Source organism: Arachis hypogaea, chromosome 16 (assembly GCF_003086295.3).
Source record: "Arachis hypogaea cultivar Tifrunner chromosome 16, arahy.Tifrunner.gnm2.J5K5, whole genome shotgun sequence".
Lineage (NCBI taxonomy): Eukaryota > Viridiplantae > Streptophyta > Magnoliopsida > Fabales > Fabaceae > Arachis > Arachis hypogaea.
The window spans coordinates 138,925,221-138,949,831 of record NC_092051.1 but is presented as its reverse complement, the minus strand read 5'-3'; the positions used below and the strand labels follow the sequence as shown (position 1 = coordinate 138,949,831).

Here is a 24,611-nt window from a genome sequence, read left to right as displayed (position 1 = left end):
TCAAATAAAAATAATATAAAATGACAAAGAATTGCAAAAGACAGTATTAATTTGATAAAAAATGTCAGATTTAACAATTTATATTTTCTTTTAATAATATCATATCGTATTAGAGATAAATAAGACGACTTGTATCATAATGGACTACAGGCCTGTTTGGATAGGTTCATAAGTGACTTTTTTTTAACTTTTAGCTTATGAAAATGTGTAGTATTAATATCTGGTACAATTTTCAAAACAAAATTGTAACTTTCTAAAAAGCTATTTTGGTGCTTAAGGAGAAGTTAAAAAAAATGACTTCTCTCGTAATAAAAAGCTTTTTATCACTTTTCTCTTAAAATAAGCACTTTTAGAACTAAAAAATCAAACACAAAATAACTTATTAATAAGTCCCAAAAAAAATAACTTGTTAATAAACTATTTTTAATATAAGCATTTATTGTTTAAACTATTTCTTCAAAAGTAACTTAATTAAGTTGTTTACCCAGACTCGACCTATATCTACATGTGTCTAGTAGAATCTTATGTATCATAAAGATAGACTAAACCACCAAAAGTAACCATAAAAGATTGATTCGTTGATAAAAATAACCATAAAAGATCATAACTCCTCATATGCCCACAAATGATTAGATCTGTTTGACAAAAATAACCATGTACACAAGTCATACTCTTATAGCTTTGATTTCATCTTTAATCTTCTTCTCAACCTTCATGGCCATGTTAACATTTCTCTCTCTATAGTCTATTGGAGCAATCGTCTATTGACTATTTTTGACAAACAGAACTAATTAATTATGAACATATGAGATGTTATGATCTTTTATAATATACTTTTGTCAACAAATCAATCTTTCATTATTATTTTTTGTGGTTTAGTCTATAAGATATAATAATAATGATATAATGAGTAATTAATTAATTATTCTTGGAATGAAGAAAATTGTTTCTTTGTTCCTTTCCAATGCACAAGACTGACCCCAGTTATGGGCAGAACTAGCTTGAGGAACAAAACAACGAGAGTGTCCAATAAATACTAACCAATTCATGGTGAGCGGAGCAGAATAAACGAAGCGGGTCAAACACACTCTCCAATTAAACAATTGGAGTCAAAATAAGCTGTTTGTTAGATATCCTTGTCAGTTACTATTCCTAATCCAAAAAATCAGAAAAGAAAAAGAGCAAAACGTTGAAAACAAACAGTCCCATCCCATTCCCATCCGCACTTTCTGCTCTAAAACTAAACCACTCTCTCCTCCTTTCTTTTTGTTATTTCCTCTTACTTTTCCTTTGCCACCAAACGCGTCGCAAAAAGCTAATGGCATCTCGGTCTCCCTGACTTTCCCTTCCCTTAGTTTTCACACCACCAAAAAAAAAAAAAAAACTAAGGTTTCAATGGATCTGAAGAACTGCTTCTTGCTACTCTTGTTGACGAGCTTCTTGGTTTGTGGTTGTTCGCAGGTTGAAGACGACGTGAGTTGCCTGAAAGGCTTCAAGGACTCTTTGAGTGACCCTCAACAGAGACTCGCCAAGTGGAATTTGGAAAACAAGACAGCCGGTTTCGTCTGCAACTACGAAGGTGTGTCATGCTGGAACCCGCAGGAGAATCGTATTATTGGTCTTGATCTTAGTGGGATGAATCTATCCGGTAAGATTCCGGAGTCCATCAAGTACTGCAGTAAGAATCTTCAGAAGCTCGTACTTGGATCCAACTCGCTCTCAGGTTCGATTCCTCCCAAGATCTGTGATTGGTTGCCGTATTTGGTCACACTGGACCTTTCTAGCAACGATCTTTCTGGTCCTATTCCGGCTGCGTTAGAGAATTGTTCTTACTTGAACGAGTTAGAGATATCCGATAACGACCTTTCGGGTCCAATTCCCGCTGAAATTGGGAGCTTGGTGAGGCTGAATAAGTTCTCGGTTGCTAACAATCATCTCACCGGCGCGATCCCTGGCTCTCTTTTGCGGTTTGGGAAGGAAGCCTTTGATGGGAATAGTGGGCTGTGTTCCAAGTGTGGTGGATTGAGCAAGAAGAATCTTGCCATTATTATTGCTGCTGGGGTGTTTGGTGCTGCGGTTTCGTTGTTGTTAGCTTTTGGGTTGTGGTGGTGGTACCATTTGGGATCGAGTAGGGATAAGAGAGGGTATGGGATTGGAAGCACTACCGATGGTGGTGATAATTGGGCTTTGAGTTTGAGGGGTCACAAGCTTGTTCAGGTTACTCTGTTTCAGAAGCCTATTGTGAAGGTTAAGTTAGGGGATTTGATGGCTGCAACTAATAACTTTAGTGCTGAGAATGTTCTTATGGCGACGAGGACGGGGACTACTTATAAGGCGGATCTTCGTGATGGGTCCACGCTCGCGGTGAAGCGGCTTAGTAAGTGTAAGATTGGGGAGAAGCAGTTTCGGATGGAGATGAATAGGTTAGGCGAGGTTAGGCACCCGAATTTGGCTCCCCTGTTGGGTTTCTGTGTGGTGGAAGATGAGAAGCTTTTGGTTTATAAGCACATGTCAAATGGGACTCTCTATAGCTTGTTGCATAAGAATCGTGGTGTGTTGGATTGGGAGATGAGGTTCAGAATTGGATTGGGCGCAGCAAGGGGCCTCGCATGGCTACACCACGGGTGTCATCCTCCAATTATACAGCAGAATATCTGCTCCAATGTGATTCTTGTCGATGAAGATTTTGATGCGCGGATAATGGACTTTGGGCTTGCCAGGCTGTTGACATCTGATACTAATGAGAGTAGTTTTGTTAATGGGGATCTGGGAGAACTTGGCTACGTTGCGCCGGAGTATCCGAGTACAATGGTTGCTTCTTTAAAAGGGGATGTTTATGGTTTTGGAATTGTGCTTCTGGAGTTGGCGACCGGTCGAAAACCTCTCGATGTCAACAATGTAGAGGAAGAATTTAAGGGTAATTTGGTGGATTGGGTGAACAAGCTTTCTAGTTCAGGTAGAGCAAAGGATTGCATTGATAAAGCTATATTTGGAAGGGGACATGACGAGGAGATACTCAAGTTCATGAAAATAGCGTCTAGTTGTGTAGTTCCTCACCCTAAGGAGAGGTTGTCTATGTTCGAGGTTTATAATTCCTTGAAGAGTATGGCAAAAGATCACAGTTTCTCTGAATATGATGATGAATTTCCATTGATCTTTGGTAAACCCGGAAATGAGAGGGGTTAGCTGCGGCACACGTATTTTCAGGTAGTTTTTATTATCCTTGTATAATATGATACAGTCAACTATTTTTCTGCTTGCTTTAGCTTCTTGGGCTTCTTGAATGAAATATCTGTTTGTTGTAATGAACAAATTGTAAAGTAACTCCCAAGATATTTTGTATGCTTCAAAATTTGAATCACCTATTAATAAAAATATATGAATCATCGGAAGTAGACACTCTTGTGAGGTCTGGAGATGCATATATAGAGATATATAGACGGAAATGGAACTCTACTTGGTTAATTGGAGCATCTTTGATATGTTTCGCAACCTACTCTTCTTATCCGGAGTCTCCTAAATTGCAGAGTCACTAGGAAGCTTAGCTTCAATGGCGAAAATCATGTATTCATATTCATATTCATATTCATGTTGAGTTCTGTTACGTATTGACATTTGCTGAGCCATCCTGGAAAGAAACAAATGATATTTTATCATTTTTATGTTGAGTATTTTTATAGAAAAGAGACAAACCTGGTATTCTTTTCTTTCAACAAATATCAGTAATTTAATTACATTCAATCTAAGTGGATTCATATCCTTACAATCATTTTGAGTCCATGTTAGGTTTATAGTTAGAGACCAAAGTGCTCAAATGTAGTTCCTCTGGATCAAAAATGAAAATACACGATTGCAATATATAGGTCAAACGAGAAAATACTCAAGTTAGTCCGTTATACTCAAACATCAATTTAGTCTTTAAAGTTTCAATTGTTTCAATTTAGTCCCTAAACTTTTCAATTGACTCTATGAAGAAAATCAGTGCAGGAGCTAGCGTGATTAAAATTTGAAAAGTTTAGGGACTAAATTGATTGAATTTTATATTTGTTTGGAAATTTTTTATTTTTCTGTAAATAGGATCAGGTAGGGTAGGGTTTAAAACTTTAGGGTGCTGGTAGAGTTAGAGTTAAGAGATTCTTATCTTGCGGATAGGATAGGGTAGAGTTTTAAAAAAGTTTTCAACTCGCAGGTAGGGTTAGAGTAGTGTCCAAACCCTATCCTATCCTAACCATTGTCAGCCCTAATTTAGATACTTTGGATGACTTTTTTTTATTTAAATAAAATAAATTAATTAATTACTCAATTAAATCGATTTTCAAATTTTTACCGTTTTAAATATTTAAGTATAATTTTGTTGGCACAAAGAATGAAATCATGAATTACATTGATTGTGCAGTTACTGGAGTGATATTCCGGAGGAACTGAGTGGGGAGTTAAATCTCAATTTGGCTCTTGAAATTTGGCCTGATGCTCAGAATGACTCCCACAATTTCGTTGGCCCTAATTAGAACCCCCAACTTTATAATTGTGGCTTCAGCTTGCCCCTGCGATTATCTCCGTCACCGGAATGCTGATCTAGCGCAATTGCATGACATGGTGGACACTACTTAAACAACGGCGCATTGGTTTTGCGCGCAAACCCTTTGGAAACCACGTAGTGTAAGGGTTTTCTTGATGTTCGGCAACTTATGATCGTCGTAGTGAAAAGAAAGAGAGTTTTAACAAAAAAAAACTGATGCGCCGTCATTTAAGTAGTGTCTACCGTGTCATGCAATTGCATCAAATCAGCATTCTGGTAACGGAGATAATCGCAGGGGCAAGTTGGAGTCACAAATTACAAATTTGAAAGTTCTAAATGGGGCCAACGAAATTGTGAAGGTCATTCTGAGTATCGGGCTAAATTTTAGGGGCAAAATTGAGATTTAACTCCCGAATAAGATTGTGTTATTTATAGCCGCCACTACTACGATTTTACTGGCAGCAAAAGTGCAATCACGTGCTTAGAAAAGGATAAGAAGAAAAAATCATAAATAAAAATAGAATTCAGTAGGTTATATGCACGCAAAAATTAATAGAAAGAAAAATAAGGTTGCTTTATTTTATTTTTTGTTGGGCAAATTCAACCTGGGAATCAACAGGAACATGTCCAGGAGATAGAAATTAGTAACTTTCTAATGGAAGAAATTGGAGGAAAATAAAAAAAGAAGAATGACCAAGCACCTTAACACAAGCAAACTTTAATCATCTTGTTGGAAAAATCGCCCGGAAGTAATTATTAACAAGAATGCAATTAATCAATTTAAACTCTCAGTCATGAAACATAGATTGGGGATTTGACTTTGATAACGAACTGTGTAGGGATGCAGCACAATGCCGCATCACCGGAAAGAGTGTAAGTGTCTTACCCTTACCAGTTACCATTATATATGAAATTTGAGACTATTATTTATCAATTATAACAATCATATTCTACATATACATTAAAATCAGTCATTAATATAAAATACATATTAAAATATAAAATATATATTAAAAATAATTTAAATAACACATAAATTTATACATAATTATATAATGGCTGATTTTAGTGGCTAATTTTAATGTACAAATAATAATTTTTTTTCTCTCAATTCATAGGCACCTTCTTGTAATTACTGGGACTGGGCGATGGCTCTATGATATTTTGACTCTTCTAAAGTTTCGGTGTGTTTTAAAAATATAAAAAATAATTATTGACAATGAGTAAATATAAAATAAAAAGACGGAATAAATATATAAATATTCTTCCTAGCAACTCCATTGAATGGAACTCCATAGTCCATACCAGAGTTCAATCAAATACTTTGCCAACTCTTATAACCTAACTTAATAGGAAAGTCAACCCTAGCGCTCTTTTTTTTTCTTCTCTTTTATTTCTTGGTGTTTCAATGTAATTGTGGTTTCTTTGGAGAGGGGAGGTTGGCCATCTTTAGTTCGTGGGTACGCCTGCCATATTTTTTAGTTATTGTTTATTATTTCAGATGATGAATAGATATATCCAAAATTATTTTAAACAAATGCATTAAGGTAAAATATAAGGTACAAATCAAAATTTAAAGATATGCTACGTGACAAAATATAAACCATACATTCTAAAGCCACACTTTTTACTTAAAACCGTAACTCTTTACAAAGAAAAGCGTCACCTAATGGAAAAAAGTAAATTAGAAGATTTAAGAGAAGAAATAATTAAATTATCAAAATTAATAGATCAAAAATTAATGATTTTAACCAATGTTAATTGTAATGACACCGAATTCTTAAAATCAATACAAAACGATTTTTCTCTAAATCTTTATTTTACTATAAGTTTTATTGAAGGACTTCAAAAACCTGAAAAAACTTATTTTTCACACGGAACTTCTAAAAAATGCTACCATGGAAATAATTCCCCACATCTTTATCATACTTTTAACCCACAATTAAATTCTATAGTAGATATGCTTGAAGAAATATTAATATCCATAAAATTTCAAAGAAATAAGAAAAAAGAGAATCCCAAAGAAGAAAAATTCCAAAATATAATCAACATAACAGACTTAAAAGTAAAACCACCATTGAAATTATGAATATTGAAGAAAAATTAGAAGAAGTTACAATGCTTTTTAAACAATTAAAAATGGCTCAAGAAAATAATATTATGGAACATGGTTTTCAAATAGAAGAATTAGTAAATTCTGAAAATATAGAAAATGAAGAACACATTCTAGATTATTCAAGTGACGAAGAACCAGCAATTCCAATACAAGTAAAAAATGAAGCTGGAACATCTAAGGATAATCAATTTCAATTTAAATGGAAACAGGTTTTGATAATTATGCTTTTAAAAAAGGGTTTACAAATAAAGATTCAAAATATACAAAAATACCATCAAAATATGTTCCTAAAATCCAGGAAATGGAAGGAGAAAGAATGCTCGATTTAGACTGCAAAAAGAACGAAAAAGAAATTTTCGAAAATTGGTTGAATTCCTTTTTATTAGAAGCCTTTACTAATCCAAAACTTAGTGAATTGTCTGGAAGAGATATTTGGAATTACATAGGTTTCATACTAAAGGAACTATAAGAGATTATATGACATCAATAGAAAACCAAATAATAGAAGAATTAGCAACAAAAACTACAGCTTATGATAAGATATTATATATAATGATGATTCTATATAAAGAATTTTTTGGAAAAAATATTATAGATCATAGACAAGAAGTTTATAATAAAGAATATCAAGAAGCAAAAAACCATTTAGCTAATATTCAGATATATGATCTATGTAATGTGGAGTCTTATATATGTGAATATAGAATACATTATTACAAATTAAAAGAAGAAGATAAAAATCATTATCTTAGTATGTATATAACAAAACTTCCATATCCTGTTAATGAATTTATAATGGGAAGATTTATAAGAGAAATAAATAGAGGAACAATTGAAAATAACTTTGGTGGAGCAACCTCTGCAATAAGAGAGGAAATAAAAGAACGTTGTATGCAAGAAGCAACTCAAAAAAGATTTGCAAATATAATTAGAATTTGCTGTCAAGATAATGAAGAGATACCTCAAAAATATGGTCTTAATAAAAATTTTCAAAGAAAAAGAAAATATCAATTTAGAAAAAGAAAATATTATCCAAACTGGAGAAAAAAGAGATATTTTAGATAGGAAAATAATAATAAAAACAAAAGACAAAGAAATAACTATTGCCCGAATAAAAAAGAAAATTGTAAATGTTGGTATTGCCAAGAAGAAGGATAATATGCAAATGAATGTCCGAAAAAGAAGGATAAAAAGGATCTTACTAAACAAATAGAAATTACTAAGTCTTGTTTCATGGAACCTTTAGAGGAATCTGATGATAACTTAGACTATATTTTTGAATATGTCTCGGAAACAGACTCAGAGACTGAGTAATAATGCTACATTTATTACTATAAAAATAACAGAAAAGTTTATAAATGCTTTCATAGATTCTGGAGCAACACAATGCTTTGCTAGTTCAAATACAAAACTTGATTGGAAAAAATTAAAGAAACCATTAAGAGTTAGAATAGCTGACAAATCAATACATAAAATTGACCAAAAAGCAGAGATGGTTGAAATTTTTATTCAAAATTATAGGTTCATTGTTCCATCTATATATATGTTAGATTCTGGAATGGATTTTATCATAGGAAATAATTTTTTAAAACTATATCATCCATTCATTCAAGAATTAACATATATAGTTTTAAAAGCTCCACACGATTCTTCAATAAATCAAAAATCAAAACGTATAAAAATACCGACTACTACTATAGATAAGATCTTAAAATTTAAAATATTTTCTATATTAGAGACATGTTATTTAAATTTATACTTTCAGATAAATATCCCAAAAAATAATCTTGAAATAAAGATAGAAGAACTTTTGGATGAAATTTGTGATGAAAATCCTTTAGATATTAAAAATACAAATAACGAATTAGTAAGTATTAAATTAAAAGATCCTACAAAAGAGATAAATGTTCCAAATAAAATTCCTTATTCCGCAAGAGATAGAGAAGAGTTTTCACTAGAATGTAGAGATCTTTTGGAAAAAGGAATTATAAGATTAAGTAAAAGTCCTCATGCGGCTCCAGCCTTTTATGTCGAAAACAATAATGAGATTAAAAGGGGAAAACGAAGAATGGTTATTAACTATAAGAAGATGAATGAAGCAACTATTGGTGATGCTCATAAACTTCCAAGAAAAGATTCTATTTTAGAAAAAATCAAAGGAGCAACTTGGTTTTCATTTCTTGATGCAAAATCAGGATATTGGCAACTTCGTTTAGACGAAGAAACAAAGAAATTAACTGCTTTTACTTGCCCAACAAAAGAATCATCAAGTGTGTTGCTCTATGAATGGAATGTATTACCATTCGGATTAAAACAAGCCCCAGGTATTTATCAAAGATTTATGGAAGAAAATCTAAAATAGTTAAATGAATTTGTTTTAGTGTACATTGATGATATACTAATTTTTACAAAACAGGATAGAGAAGATCATCTTCAAAAATTATTAATAGTTTTAGAAAGATGTAAAGAAAAAGGATTAGTTCTTAGCAAAAAGAAAGCAAGAATAGCAAAACAAGAAATAGAGTTTCTTGGATTAATTCTATCCACTCAAGGAAAGCTAAAACTTCAGCCAAATATCCTAGAAAAGGTAAATTTATTTCCTAATAAAATAGAAGATAGAAAACAATTACAAAGATTTTTAGGGTGTATAAATTATATTTCTGATCAAGGATTTTTAAAGAATATAACAGAATACACTAAAAGCTTATTTCCAAAAATAAGTACTAAAAAAGAATGGAAATGGGATGAAAAAGATAGTATGCAAATTCAAAGGATTAAAGAATTATGTGAAAAACTTTCAGAACTTTATATTCCAGAAGAAAATGACTACTTAATAGTAGAAACAGATGCTTCAGACATAACCTGGTCAGGATGTCTAAAAGCTAAGAAAGCTATAAAAAGTTTGGAACAAGAAAAAGAATCACTAGATTCTAAAGATTTCCCAAAGGAATTATTTTGCAGGTATATTTCAGGGACTTTTACTCCAATAGAACAGAGATATACCACTCATGAAAAGGAAACTCTAGCAACAATTAAATCTCTTAAGAAATGAAAAAATGATTTACTACCCAGAGAATTTACATTAAGTACAGATTCAAGTTACCTAACAGGTTTCATACGATATAATTTAAAAGTTGATTATAATCATGGACGATTGGTAAGATGACAATTATTTTTGTTACAATATCCAATAAAAATTGAATATATTAAGGGTAACAAAAATGTTATTGCAGATACATTAACAAGAGAATGGAGTTTGTCTACAACGCATTAGATCAAGAAATTCAAAAATATGAGCAAGAACTCGAAAAATGCAAGCATTGTCAACAAATAAGGACACAAATCCAATCTCTCAAGAAGGCCATCGAAGCAATGAAATCAACACAACAAGCAAAATCATCAGAGTTCAGCTAGCTAAGCGTGGTGGACAAATCAGGTGAAGAAAAAATTTCAGAAAATAAAACAATTGCTGAAATCATTAAAAAATCCACCCAAGATAAAAAAATATTATGTAATTTATAATGGTCCCATGAAAGGAGTATATGATGCTTGGGAAAAAGCAGCACCATTCACACATCAATCAAGGATAATTCATAAAGGAGGGTTTCTAACACTGGAAGAGGCAAAGGAATCCTTCAGGGAATATGAAGCTCTCCATCCAGAGCAAACCTTAAAAAGAGCAGATAAAGCTCCAATTCAAACCCAGAGAACAGGGATAATAAGAAATATTCCTACAAGGGCTGAAATCAAGGAAAAGAAAAGGGTCTGTAGATCAAATCTCAGAGAAACCCTTAACATAGTCCTGAATTGGACTGAAGAAAAAAGGGCAATTTTGGGATATTATCCTATTGCCAAAAAACAGCTAACAAAGCTGGTTATATTCCCAGATGCTTCCCCATCTGACACCTATCAGTTTTTCCAATATGGATTAATTGATACAATTTTAATTTTTAATGATCTAAAAATTATTAGTGAGTTTCCTGCAGGATTCGTTGATGCAGTAAAGAGATTTAAAAATATGATTGACAATGTAAATCCAAGGGATATATCCCTAAAATTTACAAACAGTCAACCTATTTTTAATGAAGAAGAAGAATGCTTAGTTCCAGCATACCAAGTAATATTCATGTCCGTCTTCCCAGGAAATTTTCAACCAATTGATCAGATTCAAGATTTAACGATTTACAGTCATGAAGGAAGGTTAGCTAGCACATTAGCAAGGGTCTTTGAAAGAACTCAAAAAATAACGAAGGAATCTCACACAAGGATTAATTATAAAAGTAGAAATACTCTGCTTGTGTCCAGTAAAAGAAATGAAATTGAAGAAAGAGAGATGAGACTCTTGGTGGAATTTGAATCAGCATTCTACAACTTATCTGGACTTTTAGAAAAGCTCCCTGAAGGGATAAAGAGGAATCTCTGCTATTTAATAAAAGACAGAGAAGACCACAAGTGCCAGCTATGTGCCTCAGAGATATCTGAAGAAAGCAATAATGAAACGGAATCAACTCACATGATGAAGGAAGGAGACAATGCATCTGAGGGTCACATGATAAAAGAGGAGGACAGTGCATCTGAAGCATCTCTCAACATTATTGCATAGTGACGTAAGCACTTAGGTCATAGAGCACCAACAATGTAGCTGGTGTAAAAGAACAAACAATGACGTAAGCAATGACGTCATAAGAAGGGTAAGGATGGGAATTGTCCATCAAACCCAACTATTATAAATAGGTTGCTTAGGCAATTGTAGAAGCATCAGACAATAGAAAGCAGGAGGCTAAGAGTACTCATATGCTAGGAGAGCAAGGAGGAAGCTGCCAAGGCGATTCTATAGTTTGAAGAAGAATTCCCTTAGGAAAAAATAATTCTAAACTCCCCTCTGGAGTTAGCATCTACAATCTCCCCTCTGGAGATAAAAACACCTTATGTAAAATATACTAAATAAAGGAAGTTTTTCTCCAAAAAGGTACATCTTCATCTTAGTCTTTAAATTATGAATTATTTAGAAAGTTTAGAATTAACAGAAGAATCTGATTATTATAGATTAACTGCTTTATTAGATAATGAAAAACAGGCTGTTCTAAAAATAGAATTAAATCTCAAATCAAATGAAAACTTTAATAAACAAAAAATCTCTTAAAAGAAGTTTTTAATAGAAAAAATATAATATACTATGGAAAAATTCAACTAGAAGCCCCTATAAAGATAAAATCCGCCAATGGAGAACTTGAAATAGCTTTGATAAATGATGAAGAATTGAGTAAACAGATTGAGAAAATTAAGGATCAACAAAAAAGATCTAAAATTGGATGGATTCATATTAGTATTATACAAGTCTTAATCAAATCTACATATATGAAAGGAATTAATTCACCAATAAGCTTAGCAATTTGTGACAAAAGAATTACTGATGACCCAATAGATCAAATAATTGGAATTGTTCATGGAAACTTGGCAAACGTAAATGTTAAATTTAATGCCCATCTTGGATATGCTATACCTTTATCAACTGAAAATCTTGGAAGATCTATAAGTTTGGCTTATAAATTTCACAGAAAGAATCTAATGGAACAAGATGATGAACCATTTTCAATTACATATGCTATAAATTATGCTTTAACAAATAGTCATCATAGTATAATATTTAAAAACAGAGAAAGAATTTATGTCGATGAATTATTTCAGAAAATTGTAAAAACAGAAATACTAAAATATAAGGCTATTGAAAACCCAGTTCTATTATTAAAAGAACCATCAGGAAAATTAATTTCATCGAATTTTCAAATAAGAGAATCTAAAATTAATAGCCCTTTAAGTTTATTTAAGTTAAAAATTAAAGAAGAAAATTCTGAAATAAAATAATTAACAAAAAAGGCCGAAAAGTTAAATGAAACCCTAAACACTAAATTATGACAATAAATAAAGAAGAAATATATGTAACTTATCAAGACAAGAAACAAGAGCTCTTTGAAAGAGAAAATCGTTTAAATTATTTACAGTTTTCTGGAATAAATCAAAGGGCATTTGAAGCTCTAAAAATAATTTATGACAAGTTGAAAAGAGAAGTTGAAGAGCTAGAAAAATTAATAGAATCTCTGGAAAATAGTGATGAATCGATGATAGAGTTTGCAGAAATTTTAAAATAAATAATGAAACATAAAAAGATTGAAAAACCAGAAAATAAAATAAAAAGAAAAAGGGCGGAAAAATTAAAAAGTAAAATAAAGGAATATAAAAGGGAATTAAATAATCTTCAGATCGAAATTGATGACCTTATAATAAAAAGGATAGAAATAAGAATAAATATAAACAAATTGGAATTAAACTTAAAAAATTTATAAATGCCTGGAAAACCATATTATGACTTAAAAGAATTAAGACTGTTGAAAGAAAAAATGGAGAATGAAGTTGAAAAATTAAGAAAATATTTAGAAACAACAGAAAGTGTAGAAATAAAAGAAGTTTTTGAGGATTTGAGAAATTATATTAAAGAAAAAGATAAACAGATAAAAGATTTTATATACAATAATCGATGCAAAAAAGAATATTATAAACTAAAACAAGATTGAAAAACTATAAAAATCAGAATTATAAATCAAGGACTAATAATAAATAATCATACAAGAAAAATAGTAGAAATGGTCAATACTTTAGATTATAAATTTGCAAATTATTTAAATAAAGCACCACCAATTGAATCTATACAAATTATAAACTTATTTGAAGTAAAATATGAAGAATTAATTTCGAAAAAGAAATTAAAAGAAAAGTCGAATGTAAAAAATTGGTATGAGAGCCAAGTTAACGATTAAGGGTAATACTTTCTCTTTAAATAACACTTTTAGTGACACGCTTTTCAACCACAAAAGACAAAAATCTGTATATGCCCATCTGTACACTAGATGGACCATGCATCAAATATACTTTTTTTTTTTTTTGATAGAGACCATTTTAAAACTTTTTACAAAGGATAGGACACAAATAGAATACATCCAAAATTATTTATAACTGCAAATTATTACTTAATCCATAATATATAGTGCCTTTATCTTTAATCGAATTTTATCTGTGTTTCTTTTCAATAAATACGTGTCTTTAGACTTACTTATGAATACAGATTTTTTTTTACTTGTCAAAAATAAAAATATGCACTTAGAAGTTAGAATAGATATATTTATTAATAGAACTTTTTTAAAATGTATTCTTATATTCTATCATTGCGTTGCTATAAATATATATAAAAATGGTTAAAATAATCTTTCTTTATCATATAAAAATAATAGTTAAGATATGGGCATATAATATATGTCAAATAATTTAATTAAATATGTTAAATTATCTAACGATATTTAAATATCATCTCTAAATAAAAATTACTCTAACCATCTTAATTTTCATGTAAATAATTCGCATAATAGATATAATATAGTAAGTGTCGGGTAAACTACCGATATCAAAGGATTTGAAACATTTTCTCTAAATATGAACATTGAGTTGAAGTTCGTTTACTATATTATTCACAAGGTGGTGTGATCCACCAAAATAGCTCTAATTTCAATTCGGTATTATCCACAAAATAGTCCTAACGTGTTTATAGGCGATACTTGCTTTGGAAAGGAGCCACAACAATGAGAAAGAAATGGAAGAAATCAGAACCTTTAATAATATAGCTAGTATTATTTCTCTCTGTGTATATATATATATATATACCTCACATACAGAGAGCATAAAAACTAGTTTCTGTTACGCTTTTACTGTGAAATAGAAAAGTAAGATTGTAAAACAAAAAACAATTGGCAAAAATGCAGGCTATAAAGGAAAAGATTCAAGATATAAAAGAATCGCGCAAGGCCAAGGCCGAACTAAAGGCTGAAGAAAAGGTACATGTTTTAATTACGTAATTTATAATCATTCTTTAACTGCATCATTATCATAAATTACAAAACAAATTTTGTTCTAAAAGCAAGGTGTTCACTGAATGAAACTAAACTATATTTATATGCTTTAGACTCTTTTTCTTCAAAGGCTTTCCCCCTCTATTGTTAAACATATATTTTTAGTGTAAAGATAGGATGGTTATTCTACTTTTGATTTATAAGGATTGGAAACATTGAATATGTACTAAATTGTTGTGATGCAGGCAGAGAAAGAACTTGCAAAAGCCAGAATGGATATAGCTCACGAGGCGAGGCTTGCGAAAGAAGCCGAAGCAGAAATGGACAGGCATGTGGCGAAGGCAAGCGAGATAGCAGAGAAAGAAATATCAAAGCACCAAGCTAACAAGTCCAATCCCATGGACATGAGTGGTATGGACGATGGTGCTCCACCAGCATTTGATGGAGGAATCAGCAACCGCTCTAATGCTGGCACATTGGGATCACCAGAAATCAGCGACCCTTGCCCGGCTCCTCCTGCTCTTGCTGAAACAAAAAGTGACCGCTACTTTACAGCTGCAGAAACTGCACCCTCTGCTGCTGCAATGGAAGGACGAAGTGCAAGTGATCGCCATCTATGATCACACAACTCTGCAAGGACTTCCCCTTATTAGTTCCAAGCTTTTGCATCTCAAATAAACTTTCTTGCTTTCTTTTTGTTCTTTTAAATGCTTAAAGTGTTTATGTATGTAACAGTCTATTGTTTGCTTCTAGTTATTTATTTCTCCTGAAATTCTTGTTGGGAATTCTGTTCTTACTGCTATAAAAGTATTGAACTATTGGTTGTTGTTGTTGTGAAATGATAAACTCATCTTTCCTCGTGTCAACAATAATAGATTTATGTAGGTTCATACATTTAGAACAAGGATCGAGATGGAACTAGATACTAACGCGTTGAGTACTTTAGTGTGTAATAAACTCCACTTTTTGAGTTCCTTTTTTCAAAGTCCAATGAAAATAGATAAGATGAAGATACAGGTTAATAGAATACAATTGCAATTGGAGGAGAAAGGATTCTCAATGCAAATAATTGAAGCAATCCACTCAAAATTTTCTCGATTAGATATTATTTTTCAAAAGATATGAAATTACATAACCTGATGTGTGAATTACTTCTCTGTTTGTGCCTTCCATGCATGGATTGAAAATAAGTGCTCATCAATGACAATAAGCTTGTTTACATTGTATTTCTGCTTACAATTCTATGTATGAGATATTCAATTACCATGCTCTTGTCTCCAATTTCGTGGACCATTTTACCCTGAATGGATTTGAGAGAGTGAAGCTATTTAAGGAACTTTTCCTCTCTGTAGGATCATAAATCTTCTTCTACTAGCACTCTCCACATGCTCACCAAGTTTTGCAAGATGGTCCATCCTCTTTCTCCATAATTCCGAGGGAGCCGATTGTGTCGACTTCTCTTCAGTCTTGGTTAGATCATCATCTGATATTACAGTACCCTCCTCTGCAGATTTTTCATCATCAGAAGTTTGGATTATCTGCTTCAGTATCCCTACCACTTGACTCATCAACGGTCGTTCTTTTGCGCTTCTACTCAGACAATGATCTGCAAGCTTTGCAAGCTTTCGCGCTCCGTGAATTGAATACTGGCCTTCAAGTCTTGGATCCATTATTAGGACAAACCTTTTGGTCTCGGCAGGGTATTGTTTCACCCATTCCAAAAGTTTCTGCTCAGTTTTGGGCCGGCTTCGCTCCAATGAACGCCTTCCTGTAAGTAACTCGTAAAGCACCACGCCGAAACTCCACACGTCGCTCTTGGTAGTGAGATGGCCTGTCTGAATATAATCTGGAGCAGCATAACCATTTGTTCCCATCACCTGACATAGAATATTCTACATGAGGACTGCATAATCTTTATCATCATTCAAATACTCCTTGTATTTGCAAAGATATATGTTTCAGAATGCATCATTTTCCAGGTATTTAATAGCTTACAATCAAGAAAAAGTTAAGAAAATATGTATGCACTGTGCATTAGAAGCTATAACACCAACACTAATGTAAACATTCTAAACTAACTAGTTAGGATACTTATAATGAAAAACCTTATCCAGCCATGTTATTTAATGGATCAAATTAACCAAACAATTTTTTGAAACTTTCACCTTTCTAATTTCACTATCTTTCTATTAGATTCATTAATAGTAGTAGTCACGCTAAGAGATTCCCTACTAAAAACAACAATTCGATACTTGGAATAATCGAGCATGAAAGTCTTCATCACTTACAGCAGTTGAAACATGAGTATGTCCAGCTTCCGGTCCCTCCCTAGCGAGTCCAAAATCTGAAAGTTTTGGCCTAAAATTTTCATCCAGTAGTATATTTGAGCATTTAAAATCCCGATATATCACCTTCGGTCAAAAACATTTTAAAAGAAAAAGATTAGTTTGTTGGGAAAATTGGATGCGAAATGTGTCTAAACAAAAATATAGATATCATTAGAAGTTCATGTATGTTAAAAACTACTAATATAAGATGGTAATGCTTTAACTAAAACCTGAATTTCTGATTCTTCATGCAGATATGCTAACCCTTGAGCTGCTCCAAGTGCTATCTCAAGTCTTGTTTTCCAAGGAAGAGGATCATACGCTTTATTGAAAAGATGAGATTCTAAGCTTTTATTCGACATATATTCGTATACAAGCAGTCTTTGAATTCCTCTTTCTCCATCCACAGAACAATACCCTATTAGTTTGACAAGATTTTGGTGCTCCACAACGCCAAGAAACTGCACTTCAGCTAACCATTGCTTATGGCCCTACATGAAGGAAGCAAAAATTCAAACTTGCTTAATAAACAGAGATGTATCCTAACAAGGCCAAGTTGAATTCTCAGAAGAATAACAACAAAGCACAAGGGTAAAAGAAAAAATCACATAATCAAATAATGTAAACCATAACACATATCTTATCCTATGAACAAAAAATAGTAAGTGTCAATTTATGTATCAAAAAATTCTAGGTCAGGTTGGGTAGATTAGTGGGGAGGAAAACAAAAGTAATAGTAAGTGAAATATCTGTATCAAGAAACCCATTAAGATCTAGGTCACAATCCCTTCACAGTTTTAAGTAATAGTAAGTGAAATATCTGTATCAAGAAACCCATTAAGATGGGGTCAGATGAAAATGTTCTAGATGTTTCTGACTTTGTAAGAACACAACTTTACATATGAGACACTCAATTCAACCTATAATAAATTTTCGAAGAAAATAGACTACAAATATATCAGCAAAATATCTTTTAACAATTGTTTTTCTCTGAACCTGCGTCCCAAAGTAAAAGAACACAAACAAAGGAAAGTCAACCCATCTCAACTATAGACCTAACTCTAAATTCTAACGTAACAAGGAATTTTATGTAAATGATTGGCAGTGAAGAACAGAGTTGCAAGTCCATTGAGGAGCAAGAATATCGATTCAAATATAAAATATAGGACATGGAAGAAAATTTGCGTCCCTTCTTATTATCCTTGGGCCGCACCAAAAGAGTGTAATATATGCAGTCTAATCTAATAATCACATTAGTGGCTATTTCCATGGCTTGAACCCGTGACCTCAAGATCAGATGAAGACAACTCAACTGTTGCTCCAAAACTCCGCTTTGAAATCACAAACAAAATAGGCCCTAAATTTCCTTAACCTAGGCTAGCAAACACAATAGCCAGAAAATAAATGACATAACAACAAATATTTTCCAGTGCAATTTACTCAAATTACATGACAATAAGCCGGAACATGTTGAATGTGTTACCTGCAAACCATTCTGGTTAAGCCTTTTGATGGCAACTGAAACAGGATCAGCATTTGCAATGACAGGTTTGATTGAACCTTTATATACACTCCCAAATCCACCTTCTCCTATCTTAAAAACACTACTGAAATCATTGGTGGCGTGCCGGAGCTCGTCGTAGGAGAAAACCCTCAAATTATGAGCTTTCTCCTCATACAATTCCGGTATACCACGAGGTGAGGACGAAGATCCTGAAGACTTTGTGACTCTTTCAAAAGCATTGAGCTTGGATTTCTCTTGTTTTTTCAATTCAGGTGCTGATCTACGCTTCCATTTCCTAGATTTGTCTTTGAAGTAGAGAAAGCAACTCATAGCATATATAGATATGATTCAATATCAACAAAGTCTTTCAGAACATGAAGAGATTACCAATATCACCACCTAAGCAAACAGAAAGGGAAAATAAAATAAAAAATGCAATCCATCAATGTCAAGATTCAACACTCCAGAATAAATTACTCACAACATTTGATGAGAAAGCAACTAACTAACCATGCAATACAATGGAACAAAACAAACCTTTGCAAATAAGAAGAATTTGCTGAGGGCTGAGGCAAAGATATAAGAGCGAAAAAGTGTCGTTCCAGCAGAAGAGAAATATGAAATATGAATTTAAAAGAAAGAAAAGAAAAGTAAATGCATAGCAACATAATATAGAAGGAGGAGTTGGTGAATAGAAGAAGAAGGTGGACGCGTATTTGGCAGAGGCGTTGAAGTTTATGAGTGTCACGAGAAGCAGAAGAGAAAAGAGGAGGTTATTTAATTGATGTTTGATTGGTGTAGTTGACCGTCACCTAAGAAAGGTGAGAGATGGCTGCCCCGGTTACGTCTTGCTTTCAACGAAACATGAAGCGTCTCTTTCTCAGTGTTGAAATGAATCCAATTCAACTGACAAGTAAATTCAAATGTCTTCAAGTCATCCTTCCTTATCTCTTTTTGGACGTTTATTGGTCAACTTGCCATCTGTTCGTCGCACACAACAAAAGGGAATAGTATCATACATTCATTCATACTGCATTATACCACTTTTTTATTTTTGATATTGGGTGAGTGATGGTGTATACTTTCATTATGGTGGTGCAGGGTGTTTGACAGGAGTGTGACTGTCAGGATTAATAAATCGGACGGACTAATTTAAGAAACAGTAATCGGATGGTTCGATTACTGACTGGGCAGGTACACAAATCGGACTATCCAATTTGTGCCCCCAGCCACATGTCACGCATGCAGTTGGATCAGTTCTAAGTATACATTTTTAAGTCGCGAAGCTCCCTTCATTCACTTTCACTTTTTCTTTCACTTTTGTTCAATTCTCCTCTCCAATAAACCTCACCACCAACTTCATTCATTCTTTATTGATGAAGCTTTAAGTTAAAAAAAATTGGACCACACAAAAACTATGCCTAGAAGAAGAAGAATAAAAGATGTCAATCGTCCGGAGTTTCACATTGCTAATTATCTTGATCATCCTAATTATGTAAATTTTTATTTCAAAAAATTTTATTTTAGTTAAAATAATAATTATAATGTTAGAGATTAATAATAGTTTATTATAGTAATAATGTTAAAAATTAGTGGAGTAATAATTTTTAAATATTTGAGTTTAATTAAAATAATTTTAGAGATTATTAATAATAAATTATGATGGTAAGATCTAGGGTATTAATATTGTTCGGAAGAAAGAATTATGTTACATTATAATAATAAATTAATTATTGTTATTAATAGAATAATTGCAATAATAATATTCTTAATAATAATAATAACTCCGGTTATTAAAAAAATTGGATATATGATAAATAGAATAACTAATATTAATTGTTATTAATGAATTTATTGTAATAATAATTATTACTGCTAGTAGGTAATAGTTTAATTATCATTAGAATATAGTAGTACTAATATTGTTCTGTTCTGATCTGTACGTGTGAAATTAAATAAGTTAATTAGTTTGAATTGTTAATAATAAATAATTTTTTTGTAGTAATAATGTATTAGTCGTTCGTAAATAAATATTATGAATTAAAAATTATTGAATTAATTATTTATGTTATAAGTTTAATATAAATATTTAATAAAGGGTTAATGATTGATTTATTATTGTATGTTTGTTGTTAGAATAGAATAAAATAGAGTCGTTAGTTATTTGAGTATTAGTAGATAATATAATAGTTATTTGTATAAAGTATTGTTATTATTATTATTTTTATTGATTCTGGATATGTGTTACTGATTATTTGATAATGAAAATTTGATTCTTTTAAATTTAATTTGTTAATTAATTAATATTATGGTTTGTGTTTAGGGTTCTAGAATGTTGCAATGTGACCATTACATGCCGTCGGATCGGTACAATCCAATAGTGAAGGGGTATTTACGGGACACCGGCTTTTATCATGTTTCACAGATTGGAGTTGTCCAATGTCAGTCGGCATTGGTTAATGCTCTGATCGAGAGATGGCGCCCCGAGACTCACACATTCCATTTTCCGGTTGGTGAGTGTGCCGTGATACTGGAGGATGTGGCATTAATTCTTGGTCTTCCGACGAATGGTTTGCCGGTTACGAGACCGACACTGAGTAGTTATGAGGCGTTAGAGGCTGAATGCTTGGATCAGTTTGGTGTTGCACCTAGGAAGGCAGACTGTAGGAGAAGTTTCATCAAGTTGACGTGGTTTCGAGTATTGAAAGATCGATTAGTATTGGTTGATGATATCCAGATTCAGAGGTATGTGAAGTGCCACATAATGTTATTGTTTGGGACCGTTATGTTTGGAGATAAGTTTGGAGCAGGGGTGCACTGAAAGTTTCTGTCGTTACTCCATAACTTTGCCGGGATCATACAGTTCAGTTGGGAATCGGCATGCCTGGCACACCTGGGTCCGATTTGGTTAGGCAAAAAAAAAAAAACCTTCCCATGCTACAAATCGCATGGTCCGACTTCTTTGCACGCAACATCACCACCCACAAATCGGACGGTCTGATTTGTGCCCCTCACACCTGCGAAAAATCGGACTGTTCGATTTTTCGCCATCATCTAACTGCCGTCACACCCCTGTTAAACACCTATAAGCTTCATAAACAAGTGTTACACCAAACCTTCCATCATATGCAAAAAAATTAGTTACATTATACTTTGCTAGAGTCTTCTATTTTTGTGTCCCTTTTATCATGATAATCGATTTTAATTCTTAAAATTTTTTAATATTATAATTTTAAATAAATTAATTAATTTTATATTTTATGTAGTTAATTTACGTTTTTAATTCCATATAAAATCTTAATTTTTTTTATCTTGATCAATAGTCAATGATAACAACTAAAATTAAAGTTATATTTTGTATTTTAATTATTTTTTAATTAAAAGATACTGTAAAATAATAAAAAAATATTACTTAATTTTAAGTAAATTTTTTAAGATATTATAGTCAACTATCATAGCATGTACTTTATACCTTTTTAACGAATGATAGAGATTATTCTTTTTCAAAATATTTGAAAATAACAAAAAATAATTTTAAACAAGTTAAAATTATTTTATTTTGTATTATTTAATTATTGTTTATTTTTTTATAATTATTAATTGAATAATATTAGATATAATAAATATATAATTATAAATCTTATATACATAAATTTATAAATGTTAAGCTAAATTAATTTTTTTATTATTATTATCTCACTAGCACTATGCTATTATCGATTCTTTTTAAATAGAAAAGATTATAAAATATGTACAATATATTCCTTTTACAAATTTTGTGAAAATTTTATTGTTTTTATTCCATTTTACTCTTTACAACAAAAAATTATCAAACTAAAATATCTAAATTTTTTTATTCAAGAATGAAAATTGATTTTTTATTTTTAATAATTTTTATTAATAAATTATTTTAAATAATAAAATTTGTTAACTTGGTTATTTTATATTTTATAATATTACATAAAATTAGTTAATAATAAAACAAAATGATAAATTAATTTGTAATATTTTTAAATAATAATGATAAATTGTATATGCTTGAGAGATTAAATTATCTAATATTGTAGAAAATAAGAAATTAATTTATTCTTTTATTTTGTCAAAAACTAATGGTCTAATATTTTAAAATAAATTTATAATTTTTTTTAGGATAAGTTACTCATTTAAATTGTTTGGCAACCATAATTACTAGAATATAATTTTTGTACATTGCAGACGCAAATACAATATTTACATTACTATTGAAATCGCGAGAGGGTATGGTGGTTTCTGGATTGCACGTAACCTACAAGGTATAGCGGTTTACGTTGGAACGCGTGTCAAGAGAAATCGCTACACCCTGTAGCAGCAGTTTCCGAAGGAATTCGACAATGAAAAAACCGCGACACCCCTATAACAGTTTCTTCACAAACGGCGCATTGCAGAAACCGCGATACCCGTATAGCAGTTTACATGTGCCTATAAATCTGTCGAATCCAGTAGCGAATTCTTCATTAAATTGAAACCAAAAGTTTTAGAGAGAGAAGTAGGTTTTTTAGAGAGAGAGAAAGAAAGAGAGAGAGAGTTGTGGATTGAGAGAAGGAGAAAAAGACTTGGAGAGAATTTGGCCACTTGAGATTCTTAGAGGCGCCATTTTTAAGCGGAACCAAGGCAGACGAAGGCAGCTTATACCGACTCAACGGCGTTGCTCACGTTGTCGGCGACATCAATGAAGAGGTAAGTTTGTTTTCTTTTAAGTATTAAATTTTATAACATAATATGTAGTATTTAGGGTGCATGAATTAGAATACAGAATTTAAGGTTTGTAGTTTAGTATTTGAAATTTAAGATTTAAAATTTAAAATTAAGAATTTAAAATTTTAAATGTAGAAAGTTTGGAGAGGGTTAGTTTGTACCACTTGCCTAGGCAGAACACGCATTGGTTCTGGTTGGATGAACCCCTAGTCAGTGCATTCATTGAGAGGTGGCGTCCTGAGATGCACACCTTTCATATGCCGTTCGAAGAGTCACCATCACACTGCAAGATCTGGCATATCAGCTAGGATTGTCCGTTGACGGGAAGGCTGTATCTGGGTGCCTCACAGACTTCGACCAGTTTACGGAGGATGGTAAACCGGCTTGGGAGTGGTTTCAGGAGTTATTCGGCAAGCTGCTGCCACCGGATAAGTTCAAGCAGTTCACAGTCCACTTCACATGGTTCCATGAGAAGTTCAGGGTGTTACCAGCAAATGCGAGTGAGGATATCGTATGCATATATGCACGTGCACTTTTATCGTAACCGCTACATCGGCTCTAATCAAAGGAAAGATCCTCGCACAAATGACATGATAATCAAGCTGTCGGTGATCGCTCGAAATCGATGTAGCCAAGCAAGTGTGAGATCCGTTGTACCTTCTAACGTCCCAAGTACTCTTTCGTTGCCGAAGTGTGATGCGAATCAACCACGTGTAATCTTTATCGAACTGCTTGTATATCCCATGATACTTGAGATAATCTGACTCTATCACTCTGTACTCAACTCCACAATGGACGCTATAATCCTTAGTCAATCTAAAATTTCATAGCAAGATTTTTCTCATGCAACCCTTGACCCCCAACATAGCTTCCTTCTTAGTTTGAAAAGATTAGTCAATCTAAAATTTCATAGCAAGATTTTCCTCATGCAATCCTTGACCCCCAAAGGTAGGATCTATGTCTGGTTGCTGGCTGACGGCTTCCAAGTTTAGCGTTGAAAAATGCGGAGGATATTGCTGTGTTCCAAAACTTGATGGCCCCTGATGTGTAGTTGGGTTCCTTGGAGTATCCTCATCACTGTACCCCACGATGTGAGCAGGCTCTTCATCTGAATCATCCTCTTGCATTGCATTTTCAACCCGATTCGGTTCACTCTCCCCTGAAATATCCGAAATCATATGGGGTGACCTAGCTATCTCAACTGCAACAGATGGAGGATCTGTTGGCAAGTAGATGCAACGACAGGCATCAAGGTAAAGCACCCCCCATTGTAGTTGACTGAGGATTCGGCGCTAATGCCCTAGAACTGTCGACGCCATCTTCCAACTTGGCATACAGCTCGTGTATTCTTACTTCCGCAAAATTTTACCGACAATGAAACAAAACCTGCATATATTTGTTCGACCCTATCACAAATATTTCTTACTTCACACCAGTTGACACAACCGCAACAGAAATCTTGTAAAACAACTTCTTCACCTATTTTGTCCCGCACACCCCCCGCCTTTTGTAA

The 24,611-nt window shown here is 32.5% G+C and overlaps 3 protein-coding genes across 3 annotated transcripts; 2 read left to right on the top strand and 1 right to left on the bottom strand.

Annotated features, from left to right (window-relative positions):
- Positions 1 to 1,208: 1,208 nt before the first annotated feature.
- On the top strand, positions 1,209 to 5,102 carry LOC112755276 (inactive LRR receptor-like serine/threonine-protein kinase BIR2). The gene is made up of 2 exons (XM_025803259.3): positions 1,209 to 3,207; positions 4,397 to 5,102. The coding sequence occupies exon 1, from the start codon at positions 1,396 to 1,398 to the stop codon at positions 3,184 to 3,186; it is 1,791 nt and encodes a 596-aa protein (XP_025659044.1). The 5' UTR covers positions 1,209 to 1,395; the 3' UTR covers positions 3,187 to 3,207; positions 4,397 to 5,102.
- Positions 5,103 to 14,365: 9,263 nt separating this feature from the next.
- On the top strand, positions 14,366 to 15,318 carry LOC112755275 (uncharacterized). The gene is made up of 2 exons (XM_025803258.3): positions 14,366 to 14,518; positions 14,779 to 15,318. The coding sequence occupies exons 1-2, from the start codon at positions 14,441 to 14,443 to the stop codon at positions 15,151 to 15,153; spliced, it is 453 nt and encodes a 150-aa protein (XP_025659043.1). The 5' UTR covers positions 14,366 to 14,440; the 3' UTR covers positions 15,154 to 15,318.
- Positions 15,319 to 15,602: 284 nt separating this feature from the next.
- LOC112755274 (probable serine/threonine-protein kinase PBL19) lies at positions 15,603 to 19,335 on the bottom strand. The gene is made up of 5 exons (XM_025803257.3): positions 18,902 to 19,335; positions 18,344 to 18,763; positions 17,091 to 17,351; positions 16,822 to 16,944; positions 15,603 to 16,410 (listed from the first exon to the last, which is right to left on the bottom strand). The coding sequence occupies exons 2-5, from the start codon at positions 18,692 to 18,694 to the stop codon at positions 15,862 to 15,864; spliced, it is 1,284 nt and encodes a 427-aa protein (XP_025659042.1). The 5' UTR covers positions 18,695 to 18,763; positions 18,902 to 19,335; the 3' UTR covers positions 15,603 to 15,861.
- Positions 19,336 to 24,611: the final 5,276 nt, after the last annotated feature.